Genomic DNA, 20,747 nt, shown 5'->3' with positions numbered 1-20,747 from the left:
AAACTAATGCGATAGTATGTGCCACAAATATTATGTTTATCACTAAATAATTAAATTTAATTATGACTGCCGTGATAATTATTTGTTGAAGTCTTACATGTCGGCTGAGCAACATCTGGGTCCCAAGTTGAAGCAGCGTGTGCCACATCTTCGTCTCGTCTCAGCAAATCTAGTACACATGAGATCTAAACTTCATGCCCTCCGTTCATTCCACCACAAGCTAACCACCACCCAACGCTAGCATCCAAACCCGTAGACCGACTATTCTTACTTTATAAACTTGAAGTTTTTTTAAATCATGTTTTTAACTTTAATTTCTAGTTTCATTATAGGAAAGACAATTTTTTTCTTCAACTTAAGTTGAAAAAAATTTTCAAACCCCAATCTAATATTTGTCTATTTTTAAACATATCATGTTTTAAAAATAAATGTCAATTTAATAAACTAAATTGAAGAAAAATTGTTATCCTCAAAAGGAAACTCTTGATCATTTTCTTAAAAAATGATGTATATATATGATAAAGAGAGTTAGATAAATTTGTTTTAGCATGGTACGCCAAATTGTTATGATACAGGTATCTTTTATGGATAGAAATTTTTGCTATTTTGCTATCTAAATTGCTAGCAATTCTAGTAGTAAATGTGAAAAAGCTCACATAAGACCCGCATGTCCGAACAGATCTCGGACAACCTACTTTAACTGTTTAAAAATGTTGATATTTTTTGGGATTCTTTCATGTTTATTATCCGAATTGCTAGCCATAATCTGAAACTATTTTTGATTCCCAACGGGAATCGATACAGACTGGATCTGAATTTAAAACTTTGTCCCATGCAACGTTAAGAGTCAGGACCTCTGTTTCTGTCTCCAACTCTGGCTTCTTCAACTCCACAAAAATGCAGAACACAGCCTTAGTTCTGTTCTCAACCCCATTTCTGAAACCTCTATACCGAACCCAAAAATCTAAATTCACTCAGCTTTCAACACCACTTGGCCTCAACTTCATTCATGGACTCCCACCGCAAAGTTTTCTGCATGCATTTTCTTCGTCACGCTTTGACACCCGAGTATGCGGTTCCTTTTCTATTTCGAGCCAAAGAAACAACAAGTTCAAGGTCAGGGCTACTTCGGCGCCTGAGAATGCTGACAATACCGTGAAACCGAGCGGCGTGATTAAGACTTTGCAGCTCGGCCCCATGTTTGGGATTTGGTATATTTTGAATATCTACTTCAACATCTACAACAAACAGGTTCATAATCTATATCTTTATCTCCATGTGTCAGCTCGGCCTTTTTTTATTTATTTTTTTTTTTTTCTTCCTCTTTTTCATACACTGGAACTTGAACTTAGACATGCTTGCTTTTCATGGATGCAGTAGGAACTATTAATTAGAATACTGAATTATTTCTGATAAAGTATTAATAAAAAATAAAAAATAATTATTTAATCGTTTTTCTAACATGATCATATAGAGGGGCAAACATTTTGTAATGCAGATATAATTCTGTAATGTTGCTATAAGACTCTAATATATTTGGTTAATCTCAAGACTGCTAGAATTTAAATGCTACGGGTCGTTTATATATAGGTTCTAAAAGTCTATCCATTTCCTGCGACGGTTACAGCATTTCAATTTGGCTTTGGGACTTTTATGATTATTTTGATGTGGGCATCTAATTTTGTTACCAGGCCAAAGATTACTTCTTCGCAGGTACCTTCTTCTTTTGATTAAACGGATAGAGTTGCATATTCACTTCGTATAGAGATTTTCAGCAATTTTACTGCTTGAATTGCTAATTAATGTCCTAATAAGACCCACTTGCTCAAACAGGCTTCGGACAAACCGCCTCCTATTTGGACAGGTGGGTTTTATAGGAGTTCTCTTACATTTGTTGCAATCTGAGCGGCAAAATTGCAAAAAATCCGGATCGCTTCTGTTTGATTGTGGTTTTTTATTTTCAATGAAATATATTCACTTTTCAGCTTGCAGTAATTTTACCACTGGCTGTGGTGCACACAATGGGGAACCTCTTGACCAACATTAGTATTGGGAAAGTTGCCGTTTCGTTTACTCACACAATCAAATCTATGGAACCCTTTTTCACGGTTGTACTATCCGCCTTGTTTCTTGGTGAGGTAAGCGATTCTACCCTATTTTTGGGGTCTTTGCATTTGAAGAAATTGGGTCTCGTTTCTCTAATTTCTTAGAATTTCTTTATACTTGTTCTTATTCTTTTTTTTTTTAATTGGTGTTTCTCTTGTATATTTTCTGGGTACTTGGATTGCGTCCCTCTCCACTTCTTCATGAGATTGAATTACTTAATAAAAAAGAAAACAATGGAAAATGTTTCAAAGTCCCAAAAGTAATAACAAAAGAATGACAGTTATTATAGATTTAGAGTTGCAGAAGATTAAGGAAGAATTAAGACCTATGTACTTAATTGGTTTTCTTCTCTTTTTAGCATAAGTTTTCTGGCAGGAAGAAATGAAGAATTAGGACTTACCTTGTAACACCACGGTCTCATATTGGGAAGCTGAGTAGCCCATATAAAATGGGTGGTTTATATAGATAGTCATGAGTGTTAAGTCTCACATTACCTAGTTATTAGGTGAAATTAAGCTTTATAAGAAATTTTAGAGAAACTTCAAATTAACTAGTCCTTTTAGAGTGATATTGCAGATGTGGTTAACGCTTTTTCCTGAGTCGTTACATATGGTATCAGAGCCACTTAGTAACGCCAGGCCATGTGGTACTGGAGCGTTGCATGACGTGGCCCTGATGAGGACGTCAGGAGCTTAAGAGGGGATGTTTGTAACACTCCGGTCTCATATTAGGAAGATGAGTAGCCCACATAGAGTGGATAATTTATAAAGATAGTCATGAGTGCTAAGTCTCACATTGCCTAATTATTAAGTGAACTGAGCTTTATAAGGAATTCTAGGGAAACTCTAAATTGACTAGTCCTTTTGGGTAATAGCGCAGATGTGGGTAGCGTTTTTTCTTGGGTCGTTACATACCTCCTAGTCATAAATAGGAAAATGCTATTCCATTATGTCATTACAAGTTGTCTGAGTGATTCCTTTGGGAACTTGATTTGTATATCGATGCTTTGAAGTGACTCCTAACACAACAAGGATGCAAAACACATTGCCATTAAACGAAGATAAGGAATAAGGGAAGTTTAGGCCAAATGCTATGAACAAAATCTATTCTTATGCATGTTTCTCTTAAATAATCTAAGCTGCATTGGTGGTGATTCGCTTTTGCTTTTACAGCTCCTTTATATGAATTGATAATCTGAAATTCAAAGATATATATTTTAGCATTTGATGATGAGTGATGGCAAAGGCACTCTTTATTCTACTTCTGAAGATGTGCTTTGTTAAATTCCTTATTCTTGTGACCATGAAGATCTATACTAGTGCAGGCAGTCTATGAAGGTGCTTGACTAGTACATGTTCACATCATGTACCACTCTCCATTTAATCTACATATTAGGTTATGTGACTTGAGTTTTGACCATCCTGTGCAAACAGAGGCCCTCTCTCTGGGTAGTTTCCTCCCTTGTACCAATTGTAGGTGGAGTGGGATTGGCATCTTTCACTGAGACCTCTTTCAATTGGTAAGAGAGTAAACTACAGTTGTCTCATTAAGGAGTATGCAAAACCCATTTTTATTTTGCATGGAGATTTCTTCACACAGAACCATTGATAGATTCTGCTAATATAAAAGGCAATTACATTTGAAACAGGACTGGTTTTTGTAGTGCAATGGCTTCCAATCTTACAAACCAATCGCGTAATGTATTCAGCAAAAAGCTCATGGCTAAGAAAGAGGTACACAACCCAGATACAAGTCATATATTATCTAACAATATTCTACAAAGATGGCCATAACCAGCATTTTATTGATAACAGGAAGCTTTGGACAATGTCAATCTCTTCTCAGTAATAACCATTATTTCTTTTATCCTGTTGGTTCCTGCGGCTATTTTCTTGGAAGGTGTTAAGTTTACTCCTTCATACCTTCAATCTGCTGTAAGTAGCGTATTTGAATAGTACTGAGAGATTACTTCCACGTATCATTACAATAGTTAATCAATAAAGTAAAAAGAAGAAAAAACCCTGCATCAAGCAGTTCTCTTTTCTTTTTTGTTCTAGGCAAGTCAAGGTTTAAATGTTAGAGAACTATGTGTGAGATCAGTTCTGGCTGGGTTCTGCTTCCATAGTTACCAGCAGGTGAGGCCTTTGATTGTTTCTATTTGCTCTAGTATACTGCATACCATAAATGTGCATATATAACTCTTTTTAGCACTGATTCTGCTTGATTTTTTGGTTTTGTGTTGTGTTAATCATAACCTGCAATGATAGAATGCATTTTGTTGTTGCTCTGTATGTTTGTGATAAAAGGTTCAAATGCTAAAGCGCTTACAAACCCTACAAAAATAATCAATTACCATTCTAGAGATGGAGAATTACTCAAAAAAAAAAAAAACTGTTAAGAACTTGAATCACTCTGGTTGACTATTTAGGCTGCTCTAAAACCTTTCTCTATTCCAGTAATTTGACAGTAGAAAAAACATTGAAAGTATTGGGAGAGGCAAAGAATTTCTCATGCTAGTAAGTAGTCGTCCATTGAGATTTGAGCACAGCCTTGTAAATGGTTCGATTTCACAGATGGACTTCCAGAGCTCATATATATATATATATATACTTAGGTACCCAGCCTTCTCTTGCCAAGATTCTGTTGTAGCTATGGAATATGTGTGGTTTAAATAAGCTCCAATATATAACAACCAAAAACAAAGAAAAGAAAAAAACATTTCTGTCTAAAAACTTTATCTGGGTATATGTTCTTTGGCACCATATGAAATTATTGTTTCAAACTATATGGAGAGGTATAAATATTGACTTTGAGCCCATATTTGGGGATTTAGCTTGAATTTAGTTCCAGATAAAAGGAGATCCGTTCGGATTAGGCCACATGTCTCTTGTGTCTTGTTATGGGACATGTATCTCAATCCCAACAGATCCAGTTCCAACCGGAACGGTACCGTATTTTGTAGTATCCATCACCTCAGGCTAATGGCTAACTCTATAGTGTTTTGTACGTGTGGCAGGTATCCTATATGATATTAGGGATGGTATCACCTGTCACCCACGCAGTTGGAAATTGCGTGAAGCGTGTGGTGGTCATAGTCTCCTCAGTTATCGTCTTCCAAACCCCTGTGTCGCCTATTAACTCCCTTGGTAATTAAATTCCTTAATTGCAAGCAAATATATTGATATATGATAGTTCACAGATAATATTTTTACATGCATCTCGATCGACTTGCTTTCACTGCATGCAGGAACTGCTGTGGCTCTTGCTGGAGTCTTCTTGTACTCAAGAGCAAAGCGGATTAAGCCAAAGCCGAAGGCTGCTTGATGTTTATACTGTAAATAAAAAATCAAAAAGAAAATTCCAATCTGTGGTTTTTTTTTTTTTTGTACATGTTGCGCCATATTTCTCTGACAGTCTTCATCAATTAGTGTTCCTTAAAAAAGAAAAAAGATACCTATTAAAACACCAGTCAAAACTTAAACTTTCCGAATTTAATAATTTAATTTGATACTCTAACATTGTATTTTACATGTGGGCTCAAATGTAACTCTCAATCACATGTGAAATATTTAATTCAAAATAAGATTAAATTGTGGGATCGTTTTTCAATTCAAAACTTCTGTTTTGATACTATATTAAATCATCGCTTATACAAAAAACTTATATTAATAAAAATGGGTGAATCTAATCATTTAATTTAATATTTCAAGACTACGTTACTAACTTACGAAATAAATCAAGATCTTCCTCATTGTTAAATTTTAAAAGAACTTTGGAAAGCCATGAGGAAGGAAGGTGATGTAGACCAAGCTATGTTCAAATATATATAACTCCATACCCCGATCATAATATAAAGCAGTAAAACATTAATATCATATATTAATGTAAAACTGTTGAAAATTGAATGACTCATATTGGTTAATGAAAAGTTCACATTGGTTAATAGAAAATTCATATTGGTTAATGAAAAGTTCATTACTTAATGGAAAGTTCATATTGGTTAACGAAAAGTTTTTTAGTATGCCCAATATTTGATTGCTCTCTTTAAAGCTTATCTGCAAGTCTTGAATTTGTTATTCATTCAAGGCACCAATTCATCGAATGACGTTTAATCTCCCAATGTCTACAATAAGTTTCTCAATGTATCTTTCATGCTATTATTCTCCTGTAAAATGGAGTTTGTTTCAGGAACTAAGATAAATTTGTGAGAGTAAAATTGGGTGTATTTGAGATTAGGGTTTGTGAGCGTTTAACACTCTTTTGTGTACTCCTTTTGATATAGTGAAATCTCTCTCTGCTGTTGCATTGTGGACGTAGGGAAATTGCCGAACCACGTAAATCCTGTTATCTTCTTCTTCTTCTTCTTCTTCTTCTTCTTCTTCTTCTTCTTTTTTTTTTTTTTTTTTTTTAAACACTATACTATATCACGTTTGTTCCATTTGAGTGTTTGTGTGAGAAATTCGCGGCTTTTTGCACAACAAATTGGTATCAGAGCTTTGGGTTTCGGCCTAGGCAATTTTTTTTTTTTGGGCTGATTTTATTGTTTATTAAAAAAAAAAATTGAAATACTACGATGGCTGATGGATCAACTTCAAAATCTATTGGTTCTGCACCTGTGGTGAGATCAGTTGTCTCGAATGCTAAATTCGATGTGGAAAAATTTGATGAAAAAAATAACTTCGGCATGTGGCAGTGCGAAGTTATGGATGTTTTGGCTCAACAAGAACTTGATGTGACTATGGAAGATAAGCCAGAGGAGATGTCAGAGGCAGATTGGAGAAAGCTTATTCGTCAAGCTTGTGGAACAATCAGGCTCTGTCTTGCAAAGGATCAGAAGTATTTTATTATGAATGAGACTATGGCAAGGGAATTGTGGAACAAGCTGGAAGACATATATGAAAATAAGCTATTTTTGAAGAGAAAGCTTTTCAGCTTCAGGTATGTTGAAGGTACTTCTATGCCAGAGCATTTGAATAATCTGAATAAAATACTTGCTGATTTGCAAAATTTAGAAGTTGCAATTGCTGATGAAGATAAAGATGTGGTGTTAATTAATTCGCTTCCGGATACATATGAACATCTTGCTACTACTTTAATGTATGGTAAAGATACGCTTAGATTTGATGATGTATCTAATGCTTTGACAAATGATGAGTATCGAAGGAAGGATAAGCAAGCCCACAACGGAACATCAAGAGCATTAACAGTAAGCGGCGAATCTGAAAGTAAGAGGCCCTCAGGTAAACACCACTCTGCTTCAAGGAAAAGAGGTACTTCGTCAAACAGAAAAATTCTGACGAAGGGTGAATGTGCGTTTTGTTACCAGAAAGGCCATTGAAAGAAGGATTGTCCTAAGTTGCAAACTAAGGGCAATGAGCATAAAGCTAATGTGGTGAGTACGAAAACTGAGGATTCAAATTCAGATATTGCTTTGGCTGGAACATCTTTTGTTTGTAATTCAAATAAATGGATTATAGACTCTGCATGTACCTTTCACATTTGTCCAAACAAGGAGTGGTTTTCTAGTTTGGATTTGATTAATGGTGGAGTAGTTCTTATAGTAAATTATGTTGCTTGTAAGACGAAATGGGTAGGAAAAATTCGTTTGAAGTTACATGATGGATCGGCTAGAGTTTTGGAAGAAGTTAATTCGGTACGTACCGGACATGAAGAAAAATCTAATTTCTGTGGGTACTCTTGAAGAGAAAGGTTACAAGATCACTATGGAGAATGGAACCATGAAAGTGATTTCTGGCGCACTGGTGGTGATGAAAGCTACTTGACGGAATAATTTGTATCATCTGCAAGGGATCACTATTGTAGGAGCAGCTGCCACAATTTCTGACAACTCTAATAAGGTAATCCCTGATAATAATAAATTGTGGCATATGAAATTAGGCCATGCAGGTGAGAAGGCTTTGCAAGGGCTAGCAAAGCAAGGTTTGTTGGATGGTTACACGACAAGCAAATTTGGATTTTGTGAACACTGCATTCTTGGCAAGCAGACAAGAGTTAAGTTTGGCACAACAGTTCACAAAACGAAAGGGACTCTTGATTACATTCACACAGATGTTTGGGGACCTACGAAGGTTCTATCATTGGGAGAAAAATTAAGAAACTCAGGTTAGATAATGGCGGTGAGTACACATCAGATCCATTTTTGAAGATATGCCAGGATGATGGGATTATTAGACACTTCATGGTTAGCAGGACTCTGCAACAGAATAGAGTGGCAGAGCGCATAAACCGTACTATTTTGGAGAAAGTACGATGAATGTTGTCCAATGCTTGATTGGGCAAGAGTTTTTGGGCTGAGGCTGTGAATTATACGTATCATCTCATAAACAAGTTGTCAGCTGCTGCGATTGATGGAAGAACTCATATTGAAGTATGGTCAGGTAAATCGGCTAATGATTATGATAAATTGCATATTTTTGGTTGCCCATCATTTTTTCATGTCAGAAACAGCAAGTTAGATCTGCGAGCCGAGAAAGTTGTATTCTTGGGATTTAGCTCACGTGTAAAGGGCTACAGACTTTGGTGTCCTGAGTTGAAGAAAGTTATTCTCAGTAGAGATGTAGCTTTCAATGAAGATGAAATAGTTAATCAGTGCAAGGAGCATAATTCTCAAATTGAGGAATCTGATCATTCTACAGAGAAGACTACGTAGCAGGTGGAGCTTGAGGTTCCAAGAGTATCTGTGCAACTTGAACAGATAAATTTTCCAATTATGATTGAAGAAGAAAGTTCAAATGAAATTGAGATAGAGACCTCAACCCAAAGGTCTCTACAACAACCAGATTCTATTGCAGTTAGTAGACCAAGAAGAGAAATACGGAAGCTTGCTCGGTTTACTGATACAGTGGCCTGTGCACTACCAATTACCGACGATGATATTCCTTTAACATACAGAGAAGCAATTGGCAACTCAAAAAATGCTAGATGGAAGGAAGCTGTGGGTGAAGAGATGAAGTCTCTTTATAAGAATGAAACTTGAGAGTTGGTTCAACTACCAAAAGAGGAAATTTGAAGCATATTGGAGTGCAACAATAAGGTGGAGAATATTCGTCAAGGTGGAGAATTGTTGAAAAGTGAATGACTCATATTGGTTAACGAACAGTTCACATTGGTTAATGGGAAGTTCATATTGGTTAACGGAAAAGTTCATTGATTAATGGAAAGTTCATATTAGTTAACGAAAAGTTTTTTGGTATGCTCAATATTTGATTGCTCTCTTTAAAGCTTGTCTGCTAGTCTTGAATTTATTATTCATTCAAGGCACCGATTCATCGAATGACGTTTAGTCTTCCAACATCTGCAATAAATTTCTCAATGTATCTTTCATGCTATTATTCTCCTATAAAATGGAGTTTGTTTCAGGAACTAAGATAGATTTGTGAGAGTGAAATTGGGTGTATTTGAGATTAGGGTTTTTGAGTGTTTAACATTCTTTTTGTGTACTCCTTTTGATATAGTGAAATCTCTCTCTACTATTGCATTATGGACGTAGGCAAATTGCCAAACCACGTAAATCCTGTTGTTTTTTGTCTTCTTTTTTTTTTAAAAAAAACAATATATCACGTTTGTTCCGCTTGAGTGTTTGTGTGAGAAATTCGCGACTTTTTGCACAACAAAAACAACAATTATCAAAACATAACCAAAGTAAATCACTTGTAGATATTAATGGAAACAGTAGGATAAGAGTTTAACTCCCTCTTATCAATGAATTTCAGTATGATAAGAGTTTTCTCTCATCAAATACAATACGGTAAGAGTTTCCTCAATTAGCAATGAATACAAAAGGATGGAAGTTTCTTCAATTAGCAATCAGTAGGATAAGAGTTTAAGTCACTCTTATCAGTGGATTTAGAATCAATATCCTCTTTAACAAATCCTTCCACACACCATTATTTCCTTTTCAACTTATTTTCCTTTGAAAATCATTTTCTTAAAAAAAAACTTCTTTTTTTTTTTGTTCCTAATTGAAATTGGGAAAGGAGGCTACAAGGGATCAAAACTTCATTTCTCGCATACATTCCCTCATTCCCCTTATTCGTGGTTCTTTTGCTCTTTGCCTTATCCACTTTTCATCTTGACTTCAAAGTCTTGACCTATCATTCCATACTAGTATACTACGTCTCTAGTTCTATTTGGAGTACATATACACTTATTCTATTTTCTTCAATTTTTTATTTTATTTTTAGTTAATATTTTCCCTAGATTCTACACCATATCGATTATATGGACTAATTAAACAAATGTTTTTAAGAGTAATTACAGATATTCAATGTTAAATATTTGAAATTTAAGGATCACAAATCTCTTTTCACACAAATCAATAGAAATAAAATAAAGTTTTCATCTCATATCGATTTGAATGAATTATCTTTTTTGCGGAGGTAAATCTTTGCCTCTTAGGCAAGAGAATAGCAAGTTACAAATTCTATATTGGTAAGATATGTATATTTTCTTTTACCATGGAATTTATAAATAAAATATGGTGTTGCAAAAAGTCTATAGAGAGAAGTAGTCCAAATGTGCATTTGTTGCACATGCATGTATATATATATGCATGAACCGTGCATCATCCATACATCTCTATCCATCCAAGAAGTAAAACAACTATACTTATAAAAACCCAAAAGAGACAGATATAACATATACCATGGTAACTAGTCCAAACTTCCACACATGACATAAGTTAGGGATACAAGTCTAGCTAACGGCTCTAAATGCAAATATTTTTTCCTTTTTGGGATATGATCGAACTCACACACAAGTCTAACTGCTCTAAATACATCTTCATATTCTGGCCATACCGTTTTGAGAAGCCCACCAAAAATTCCACAGAGCTCAAAGGTTTCCCAGACATATCATCTCCAGCAAATCCATCTCCTTCTTCAACTCACTCTGCATAAGACTATCCATCTCCAAAGGCATCTCGAACTCCATATTGGGCATCTCCTGAATCATGGACCCAAAGACATTGTTTTCAGGAAGCATATTTTTGTCCAAATTCGACAAACCTAGAGCCTTGTTACGATCGTAAGGTGGTGGCCGGAGTGTCCAGTCTGTGGAGGTGACATCTGAGCCCTCGATCTGAATTTGAGGATTATTGGTGATCATATTGAACATTTGTAATTGTGTGTTTGATATTTTTGAGAGAGTAATATTGTTGTCGATTGTGGGTGAAGCTGAAGTACTCAGGCTCTTTATGTAGGTTTGCAAGAGGGAGCCCGCCTGCGGATTTGAGACGTCCTTGCATTTCTTCTTTGAATGTTGCCTTCTTTTTGTTGCATTCCAATGATTTTTTATAGTGTTCTCAGTCCTTCCTGGCAACCTCCTTGCAATTTCTGCCCATTTATTTCCTATTTCTTTGTGGGCTTGAATTAGTACCTTATCTTCCTCCTCGCTCCATGTATCTTTCTGCAAACACAAAAAATAATTATGTAAGAAGGATGACAATGAAATCTGCAACTTCAAACTGTTTGATTTCATAAGCAAAGCTATATATATAGGACCTATTTTTAACCTTAAAGTTTTGTGTGTATTGAATATACATATATAGTTCGTCATCTTTAGGGTTTGGCAATTCGGAACTGTGTAACATGCATGCACGTGCAATTTTTGAGCATATATGATAAGTATATATACTTCAAAACATTGAATCATTTTGATATGATGCTTCTTGTGTTGTTGGTTGAAAGAAAGCATACAAGTATGAGTAACGGAACTCGTTTTAGAGAATGGTCTTCTCCATTTTATTTGAAATTGAATTTAAAATTTAAAATTTGTGCACTTAACGGTGTACATGATGTCAATATTAATACGTCTTTTAATAAATTTAAATAATGTGGCATTTTGTACATTGTTAAACCCATTGCTTTTTAAGATCAACTGTAGAAATTAGGACAAAACCCTAAGAAGGTAAATGCTAATTAACTGATTAAGACTAGCCAAAAAATATTAAATAATATTTAAGATGTTAGTAATTTAGTTCAATCATCTTCTTGTTGCGTTGAACTCATACTTAATTAATATTATTAAAAAGAAAATAAGCCAAACATTTATCCAAATAATATGACATCATGAATTTTATGTGAAGTTCTAGGTGAAATGGCCTAAATAGGATCTAGGTGAAGCTCTAAAGAGAAAATGAACATTATCTGTAAGAATATTATATTTTTCATCGTATTTATTTCCTCAATCCATCTTATTAGAGTAAGAAATTAGATTTTTATGTGCAAAACCACGTCCATTAATTATCAAATGCTAGTTTCGTGATTTCACAATATATATGTATGCATGCCATGTCAAGAAAACCTTTAGCAATATACTGCAAATAGGATATATCAGATGAAATAAAAAAATAATAATGAACCTTTATTCAAATAAAATTGGAATTTCATCATCTAAAATGGAAACTTAATTATCTCATGGTACCACATATTTGACCTAGGGTATTACTTGAAACTAAAAATCAGAACTTGAAAATAATTAAGAGATTGAACCTTTATTAAAATAAAATCACCATTTCATCATATAAAAGGCAAGATTATATATACAAGGTACGAATAGGATGTATAGGGGAACAATTTACGTGCAACACCAACAATATTATCTTGCTGATGAGGGCTGGTTCAAAAAAACTAGTCCAATTTGGCACTCGATCGGTACAATGCATGCATGCATGTTCTCTCATTGTCAATCAACTGCTTAAAAAACGATCTTATTAAAAAAAAAAAAAAAAAAAAAAAAACGATGGATAGGGCAAGTATTTGTATATATACTTTAGAAAACATATTGACAACCCTAAAAAAAAAAAAAACATATTGACAAAGACAATATATATCAACAAAAATGCAATGTAATAATTAATATACATATATTCAATAAGACGCATGGATTAGAAAGAAAAAAAGATGCATATATAATTACCGATTAATTTCTTGATCAATGCATGACTTAAAATGTATAACATGTGTGTGTATATATGTCCCATAAAAAATTGTAAATTTTTTTTTAACAAAAATATATTTAGGGCCTTTTTTAAAACTTTCTTATGATGGCCCCGTTAAAAAAAATTAATGCAATACGGCCCTGCTTGGAGAGTTAAATTCCTAATTATTCTTTCCCTATTAAGTAGGTAGGCCAAGTATTCATATATTTTAGAAAGTGCATCAACAAGAAACGATAAAGACAAAAATGAAACTTAATAATCTCCACACTTTCGGTAACACGTATAAAAAAGTAAATATAATCATCAACAATTTCTTAATTTATGAATAACTAAAAATGTGTAACACGAATATATGTATACATGTGCTGATGCTTGGAACAAGTTAAGAGAGGTGTGCCCGGCTGTAGGATGGTGGAAATTGGTCTGGTTTCCATCCTCTATCCCTAAGCATTCCGTTTTTCTATGGCTTGTCTTCCGGAATGCATTGATCACTAAGGAAAGAACGTGTGGATGAGGTTACACAGGAAGCACTTTGTGTTTATTCTGTCGTGGTGCCCAAGAGAACTGAGAACACATTTTCTTTAGGTGTAGCTTCAGTAGTCGAATCTAGTCTAATATCATGGCCGAGTGTTTCATTTCAAATGCTCTTTTGGATTGGGATGCTATTGAAGATTAGGGATTGGAGGATTTAAAGGGCAAAGGTATTAGAGCAAATTTGGGGAGGCTTTGTTTGGGTTCTACTGTGTATAATCTTTGGAAATAGAGGAATGCTCTTCTGCATAACTCTTCACCCAAAATAGAAGAAGCTATTATGGATTGTATTAGATGAGAAGTTCGTTTTAGGCTGGTGGCTAATGGGCAATTCAAGCATCTCAACAATAGCTTAGTCTTTCGTTGGAATCTACACTCCTCTATTGGTTCGGTTTGAGGTTGTAGATAGTGTCTGGTTTTTTGTTGTTCTCTGCTTTTGTTGACACTGTGACAGGTTGGTGGTGTTCTGTTTGTGCTTCTTCGGGATGCTCTGTTGTAAGTCTTGTGGCTTTGAGTGGGTGTCTTATTCCTCTTGTTCTTGAGGGGTGTTTTCGTTTGTTTTCTTAGGCTTGTATTTCTGGCCTCTGTTTTGTTTTCTCTGTTTAGAGACTGTGTTCCAGTTTGTTTTCTTTCTGGAGTGTAAACTAAGAGTTGTTCAATGAAAGATTTTATTCATCGAAAATAGAAAGAAAGAATATATGTATATATGTGTATAATTGGATAAGATAGATCGAGCTCACATACTTTAGTAGCCTCTATATATTTGATAATATGTGTAAAAAAAGTAAATATAATTACCAATTGTTTCTTAATTAATGAGAAAATAAAAATGTGTAACATGCATAAATGGATGGGGCAAGTGTTCATATATATATACTTTATATATCGTGCCGACTAGGAAATAATGACGACAAAAATGCAATGTAATAATCTCCATACATTTGATAACACATGTTAGAGCACTAGCAGCAGATTCCTAACCATTTTCCCTATATTTAGGGAACAAAACTACTTTTTACTTCCCTATAAAAAAATACTCCACAATAGATTCCCTTACTTTTCCCTATATCAATTAAATATTATTTTTTTACTCTTATTTTATTATTTTTCTCTCTTTCCTACTTTTTCTCTCTTCCCTATATCAATTAATTATACTTCTTTTATATTAAAATAATACATAGGGAATGAATAGTGGACATGTATACATAGAGAATCACTATTCATTCCCAACTCCCTCATCTAAATATAGGGCATCTGCTGTGGGAGATTTTTTGATATTTTTCATGAAATTTTCCCTAAATATAGGGAAGGGAACCAATATAGGGTAACTGCTACTAGTGCTCTTAAAAGAGTAAATATATATAGTTGTCAATTTTTTAATTAATGAGTAAAAAATTGATAACAACAATGCCATCGCTGGCGACGCCAACGACACCAAGCCTATGCACATCATAAATGGTGATGATGCGGTGGAAGAAGCTAAAGAGAATTCGAAGGGCATAGTTGAGAGTGTTGAGGAGAAGATGAGTAATGTGTGCATATCGATCACATCTCAAAGCGAGGAGAGGAGAGGGAGTTTTCGGCGGTGGGAGGCGGAGGAGGAAACTTAATTGGTTTTGGAGAGGATGGTGGAGGGAGGTGTAGATTTGGAGGAGGTGGGTTGGGTCAGTGATGGTGTGGAGCACTTTGGCCATGTGAGTTGCTTGTTCTAGCTAGTAACCAAACTAGATGCTTTGCCATTGGCTGTGCCTTTGCCATGCCCTCCATTTTTTTTTCTTTCCTTTTCCTTTATTTGTCTAAAACTTCTTCTCCCTTTTTTTTTTTTGAATTATTATTGTTTTCGCGAATCTTGACCGTTGAATTTACTAACTAGAGATGTCCAGTTATTTATTAACCGGATGTACTAAGCCAGTCTAGCCAGATCCCAAATGCTTTAGAAAGCATACCAATAAAAGAAACAATAACGACAAAATTGCATAGTAATAATCTCCATATATTCGGTAACACGCGTCAAAAAAGTAAATACAACAACCTATTTTTTAATAAATGAATAACTAAAAATGTATAACATGCATATTGATGTATATATATATGTGTGTGTGTAATTTACTAACCGGAGATATTCAGCTATTTTATTAACGGATCCCAAATACTTTAGAAAGTATATATGCCAATAAAAAAGCAATAACAGCAAAATTGCAAAGTAAAAATGTCCCTACATTCGGTAACGCGTCAAAAAAATACAACTACCCACTTTTTAATAAATAAATAGTAAAAATGCATAACATGTATATGGATGTATATATGTGTGTAATTTGCAAATGAATAAAACAGTTGTGCTTTTGTAAGTATGTATGTATGTATGTATATGTATTAGATGTGGAAGATAATATAGGGGAAGAAGAAAGGGGAAAAACCCTAATGTCTGGCCGCAAGTGATTGTGCCATCTCTCCCTACACTGCTTTCCCACTCTTCCATTCAGCATCTTAGCGATTTGAGACCATTTCTTAACTCCAAGCTGGTCTACCAACTGCACCAGCTGCCTTCAAATAGAGAGTGAAATAACCAAAATTATTCATGCATCGATCAATAACAATACCAATACACGAAACCCTAATTGAGAAAATATATATATATATATATATATATATATATATATATATATATATATATATATTTTTATAACAAAAAATAAAGAAAATTAACCAAAACAAAGTAGTATGATATGTAATTCTATATGTACCTGTCTTCTTGAGGAGTCCACTGGCCTTTGATTATGTTGTGTTTCTTTTGAACTTTGCTTGCCTTTCTTATGTGCACTCTCTTCCTCTTCTTCTGATAAGCTCTCCTGTGATATCCGTTGTCCAAGGTTATGCATGAGATTGAGACGTCATCTGCCAACCTAACATTTGCTGATCCAAGTTCTTTAACATTCAGCGGCAGATATATCTGACTTTGGCCGGCCATAGGCTGAACCAAATTATTTTGAGAACTCTCAAAGCCATGCATGTTTCCATTGTTCCCATCCGTTGCAAAAAGAGTAGACGCATAAGCATTGAAATCCTTCAGAAACCCTTCAGAAACCCATGGGGCTTGAATCCCATAAAGGGGGTCCGAGGAAGAGTACCCCTCAACGTTGAAGTGATCAACATGGTGATGATCAGGATTCAGATTATTAAACCCATCAAAATGCTGAAAATCATGAACCAATTCCTTAGAGGAAGACGCTTCTAAGGAGAACCCATTTGTTGTTAACTCTGGTTTCGAGAGATTATCAGAGAAAAAGCAGGAAAGAAAAGGAAAATCCTCTCTTAAGTTGTTATCAAACTCCATGCAGCTAGTGCTAGAGAAGAAGCTCAAGAAAGGAAGGGTGGTTTAATGTGTAGTTGGGGGGAGGTCTGTGGCCTGTGGCCTGTGGCCTGTGGGCTTTATTAGTGTGAAAAGGGCAGGGCTGTGGACCCACTTGATTCAAAAACCGTTGGTCATTCCTGTGATCCTACGGTTAAGGTTGCTTGTTGATTGTGACTGTTGAGCTCCCACTCTTAGTATTTTCAAGGGGGGTAAAAGAAAAAGAGTATAATGATTAGGTCGTTATAAGGTATTGTAGTTTAGGAAAATTCTCGGACAGATGAACAACACATGGAAGACATGTGCTGCTAGCCTGCTAGCTCTTGCCAACGTTTCAAGGCATAATCCCAAAACGGCATGCTTCCCGTGTGTATATTTTTGCTTAGATCAGAGCCGCCCAAGAAGCTAAGATCACGGTTCTAGGGACAATCCAACCGTTTGTTTTCGTTCAATAAGCAGTCTATAATTTGGTGCCAACAACGAGAGCGATTCATAGGATTGGAATTTCCTACAATTAAATATTGCTCGAATTACATGCAAAAAGACCCCACCGCCTCCCTATCATGCAATTTGGACAACCAATTTGATAGGTATGTTTGTTAGCAAGTGCCAATTAACTAATTTTGAGAAAACAAAGTTTAATTAGTCATGTTTCCAATTGTAGCTTTAAATGCTACGTACTTCTTATTAGGATTGTGAGTGAAAGTGGAGAAATCGAGTGTGATCAATTATTTTGAGGACATGCAGTTCAAATACTAAAAAATTTATAACAAGATGATTTTTGTCCGGTAATCTTCGCATCAAAATTAATATATAGAGATATATAAGGTTTATAAATATGACCAATTATATATATATATATTGTTGTCGTTCGGGGATAGAGATATTTGACAATTTTATTGTCTTGATTATTAGTAGTTTAGGTAGTAAATGTGAGAGTTTCTATGGATTCACTTAATTGTTCGAGCAAGTCTCGAGCATAGGTAAGCCCTAAATATAGGGGCTCTTTGCATTGACAATTTGTGGGAGGGCGGGGGGCAAATTGAAAAAAAAAATTAAGAGGGGCAAAACTTAAAAAAAAAATAAAAAAGAAAATAGAGGTAAATTTTTTAATATATATATATATATATATTTAGAAATTTAGAAATTTTTTTTTTTGGGAAAAATCTGGGGCTGGGGGCCAGGCCCCCCCCACCCCCTGGCGCCCCTTAATAGATCCGCTTCTGGCTAACTCTCTCACCTTTATTGTCTTGATTGCTAACAATCCAAACAAGAAATTAAAGGAGATCCAAATTTGTCATTCTGAGCTGTAATATATATAATTGAAAAAAGAGAAATTTCCAACCGTTAATCAAACTCGTATACAAATGGATTGAGATTCTTTGTTATTAGATTGTCCAGATTTCATAAAAATTTGAGCAACATAGGGTTGTGGGGTTCACCTCCTTAATGCTTCAAACAAGCGAGTCTCGCATCCTAAGTTGTCCGAAATAAATGAGCTCCGCAACTTTATTTCTTAAACAACCCAAATTTCTATAAAATTCAGATAGCCTATTGTCAGTAGTGTTGTAAGAATTAACTCTCATAACACAAGGGTTATTCTCTTTTCTCTTTATTTCTATCAAAGTTGAAAGCAATTTCCTCTAATTAAAAAAGGTCCTTAATTTAGCACCGACCAGTGACGTAAATGGGTTTAGATAGAATTTCACAATTTTATTTTATTTTATTTTTGTTGGCCCTAAAGCGAGGCTAACCAAGTCATTTCAACAACTAAGGTCGGTAACCATATTTTTGTCCTTTAGGTAATAAGCTAGCTAGGAAGAGCTTGTTTGAAGGCAAGACTCATGAGCTATGTCAATGTGTGCAAATAAAAGCTAAGCACTTAATTAATTCGTAACTGACTTTTCAATACCTCCTTAATTGGCATCCAATTTAATGGTTGTATTTATTTCTAATTAAATTATTGCTATACTTAGAAATATACAATTCTATGACATGGATATTGCCAAATATTTAGTCTATATCCATTTCACTCAGTTTTCTTCCTGTTAATTAGTTATACGGGTAACATTATTTGCGTGGGACAAATTAAGTTTTCATTCAAACTGGATTAGTTATGTTAATTAAATTAATATTTATCCTTATAGTACATGAGAATTAAAAATGCACGTAAGAATCACGTGTTCTAAGAAGAAAGTTACTCCAACCGGCCATTATATAAAACTATCATGTATTTCGAATCACATATTTTTTTAATAAATTTTTCCAAAGAGAAAGACTGTTGTATTCTCTTGTACATACATCTAAGTGCAAGAGATGTGCAAATTCATATTGAATTTGTGGACTCACATATGGATCTCACAGATTCAATGGTAAATTTGCAAACGAGATGTACAAGAAAATGAAGAGTAACATATCTCTTTTTGAAATTTTTTTAAGAATAATCATTTAACTATATCATAATACTGATGTGATAGTCTCAACAAACCTTTGGATCAGTCATTGTTAAAATAAATAAATAATTCAAGAGTTGGTTGGAACTGTCACATTAACATTGAGATGGTTTACATTTAAAATGTGATTTTTAGCATTACTCTCTCATAAAAGCATGCGCTTCTCACATACTAAGAACACATAACAATTTTATCGAATGAATCGAAGGAAGTTCCTCCTAAATATTGGAGGAAAACTCTATCTAAAATATTTTAATAGATCAGGTTGGAGATTCTTGAAATACTATGTCCAAGAAGAATAGATATCAATTTAACATACTAAATTAATATAAATTCCAAACCCAATTTAAAAAAAAAAAAAAAAAAAAAAACTTTATCATTTGCGTAATATGTTGTTTGGAATGTAGCTAGAAGCAACAAAATTGGAGTTTAAATAGCATATTTTCACTAATTTTCTAGTTCTGACAGAAATTGTGATGCTTTATAATACGTAAACCGTGTTCTTTTCTTTCTTTTTTTTTCTTTCTCTCTCTCTCTCTCTCTAATTAAGCCCTATAAGGTTCAAATCATGAAAGAAAAGGGGAAATGAAAGACGAATATTTTAACATGCATTAAAAGAGAGAGAGAGAGAGATAAGTGCGACTTGCCTATAGCAGGTGTATCCTGATCATGTGGCGAAATGTAGTGCATGAAATACATGTGTAACAACTCAAACACAAAAAGAAGGTAAAAAGAGGTCATAGGATCTTTCAAAAAACTAAAAAAAAACAAAACAAAAAGTTCATAGGAAGGATATTTTCAATAAGACAAAATCGTCCTTATAAATTCGAAAAAATAAAAACTTAAAAAATAACTTCTTTTTTTTAAAAAAAAAAACTGAAAATTTATATAAATATATATTAAATTAAAACAAACAGCTTTTATTTTATTTTAAATTTTTTAGTTTTTTTATTGTATAACTTTTTTTTTCTTTATTTTACATTTTTTAAATAATTTTTTTTTAAAAAAAAAATTAATAATTTTATGAAAAGTATTTTTGTCATTAGGGGGGACATTGACATTTTTCGGTAGTTTAGAGAGAGAGATTGACACAATTGGTAGTTTGGGGAGACATTGACAATGAGGTAGTAGTTTAAGGAAGTTAAGTGTATTTTTCTCATTAAATTAAAATAAAATAAATAAAATTAATATCCATTACGTGTTAAAAAAAAAAAAAAGAATATATAAGCAAAATAAAATACACAAAACACAAATAATTGTTTCTTAATATATTGCAATTTTCAATTCACCCATCTATCAAATGGATTCCAACGTTCTTTTAGATCCCAAAAATTATCTATGATTCAAT

General features: G+C 34.0%; 2 protein-coding genes across 3 annotated transcripts; one reads left to right on the top strand and one right to left on the bottom strand.

The window, feature by feature from the left end:
* Positions 1 to 562: 562 nt before the first annotated feature.
* LOC133861146 (phosphoenolpyruvate/phosphate translocator 2, chloroplastic-like) lies at positions 563 to 5,634 on the top strand. Of its 2 annotated transcripts, none has more exons than XM_062296863.1 (9): positions 563 to 1,251; positions 1,692 to 1,713; positions 1,993 to 2,138; positions 3,540 to 3,625; positions 3,755 to 3,839; positions 3,921 to 4,040; positions 4,164 to 4,241; positions 5,123 to 5,252; positions 5,354 to 5,634. In XM_062296863.1, exons 1-9 carry the CDS (start codon positions 898 to 900, stop codon positions 5,428 to 5,430), a joined length of 1,098 nt encoding a protein of 365 aa, XP_062152847.1. In that variant the 5' UTR covers positions 563 to 897; the 3' UTR covers positions 5,431 to 5,634. The 2 variants fall into 2 exon arrangements, with proteins under 2 accessions (XP_062152847.1, XP_062152846.1); XM_062296862.1 differs by having other exon boundaries at positions 1,591 to 1,713; positions 1,986 to 2,138.
* Positions 5,635 to 10,959: 5,325 nt separating this feature from the next.
* Positions 10,960 to 16,931, bottom strand: LOC133860584 (transcription factor MYB118-like). The gene is made up of 3 exons (XM_062296162.1): positions 16,342 to 16,931; positions 16,015 to 16,141; positions 10,960 to 11,532 (listed from the first exon to the last, which is right to left on the bottom strand). The coding sequence occupies exons 1-3, from the start codon at positions 16,929 to 16,931 to the stop codon at positions 10,960 to 10,962; spliced, it is 1,290 nt and encodes a 429-aa protein (XP_062152146.1).
* Between the last annotated feature and the right edge of the window lie 3,816 nt (positions 16,932 to 20,747).

The sequence above is a fragment of the Alnus glutinosa genome, chromosome 2 (assembly GCF_958979055.1).
Source record: "Alnus glutinosa chromosome 2, dhAlnGlut1.1, whole genome shotgun sequence".
In the NCBI taxonomy this organism is placed as follows: domain Eukaryota; kingdom Viridiplantae; phylum Streptophyta; class Magnoliopsida; order Fagales; family Betulaceae; genus Alnus; species Alnus glutinosa.
This window is presented reverse-complemented; position numbering and strand designations above follow the sequence as displayed.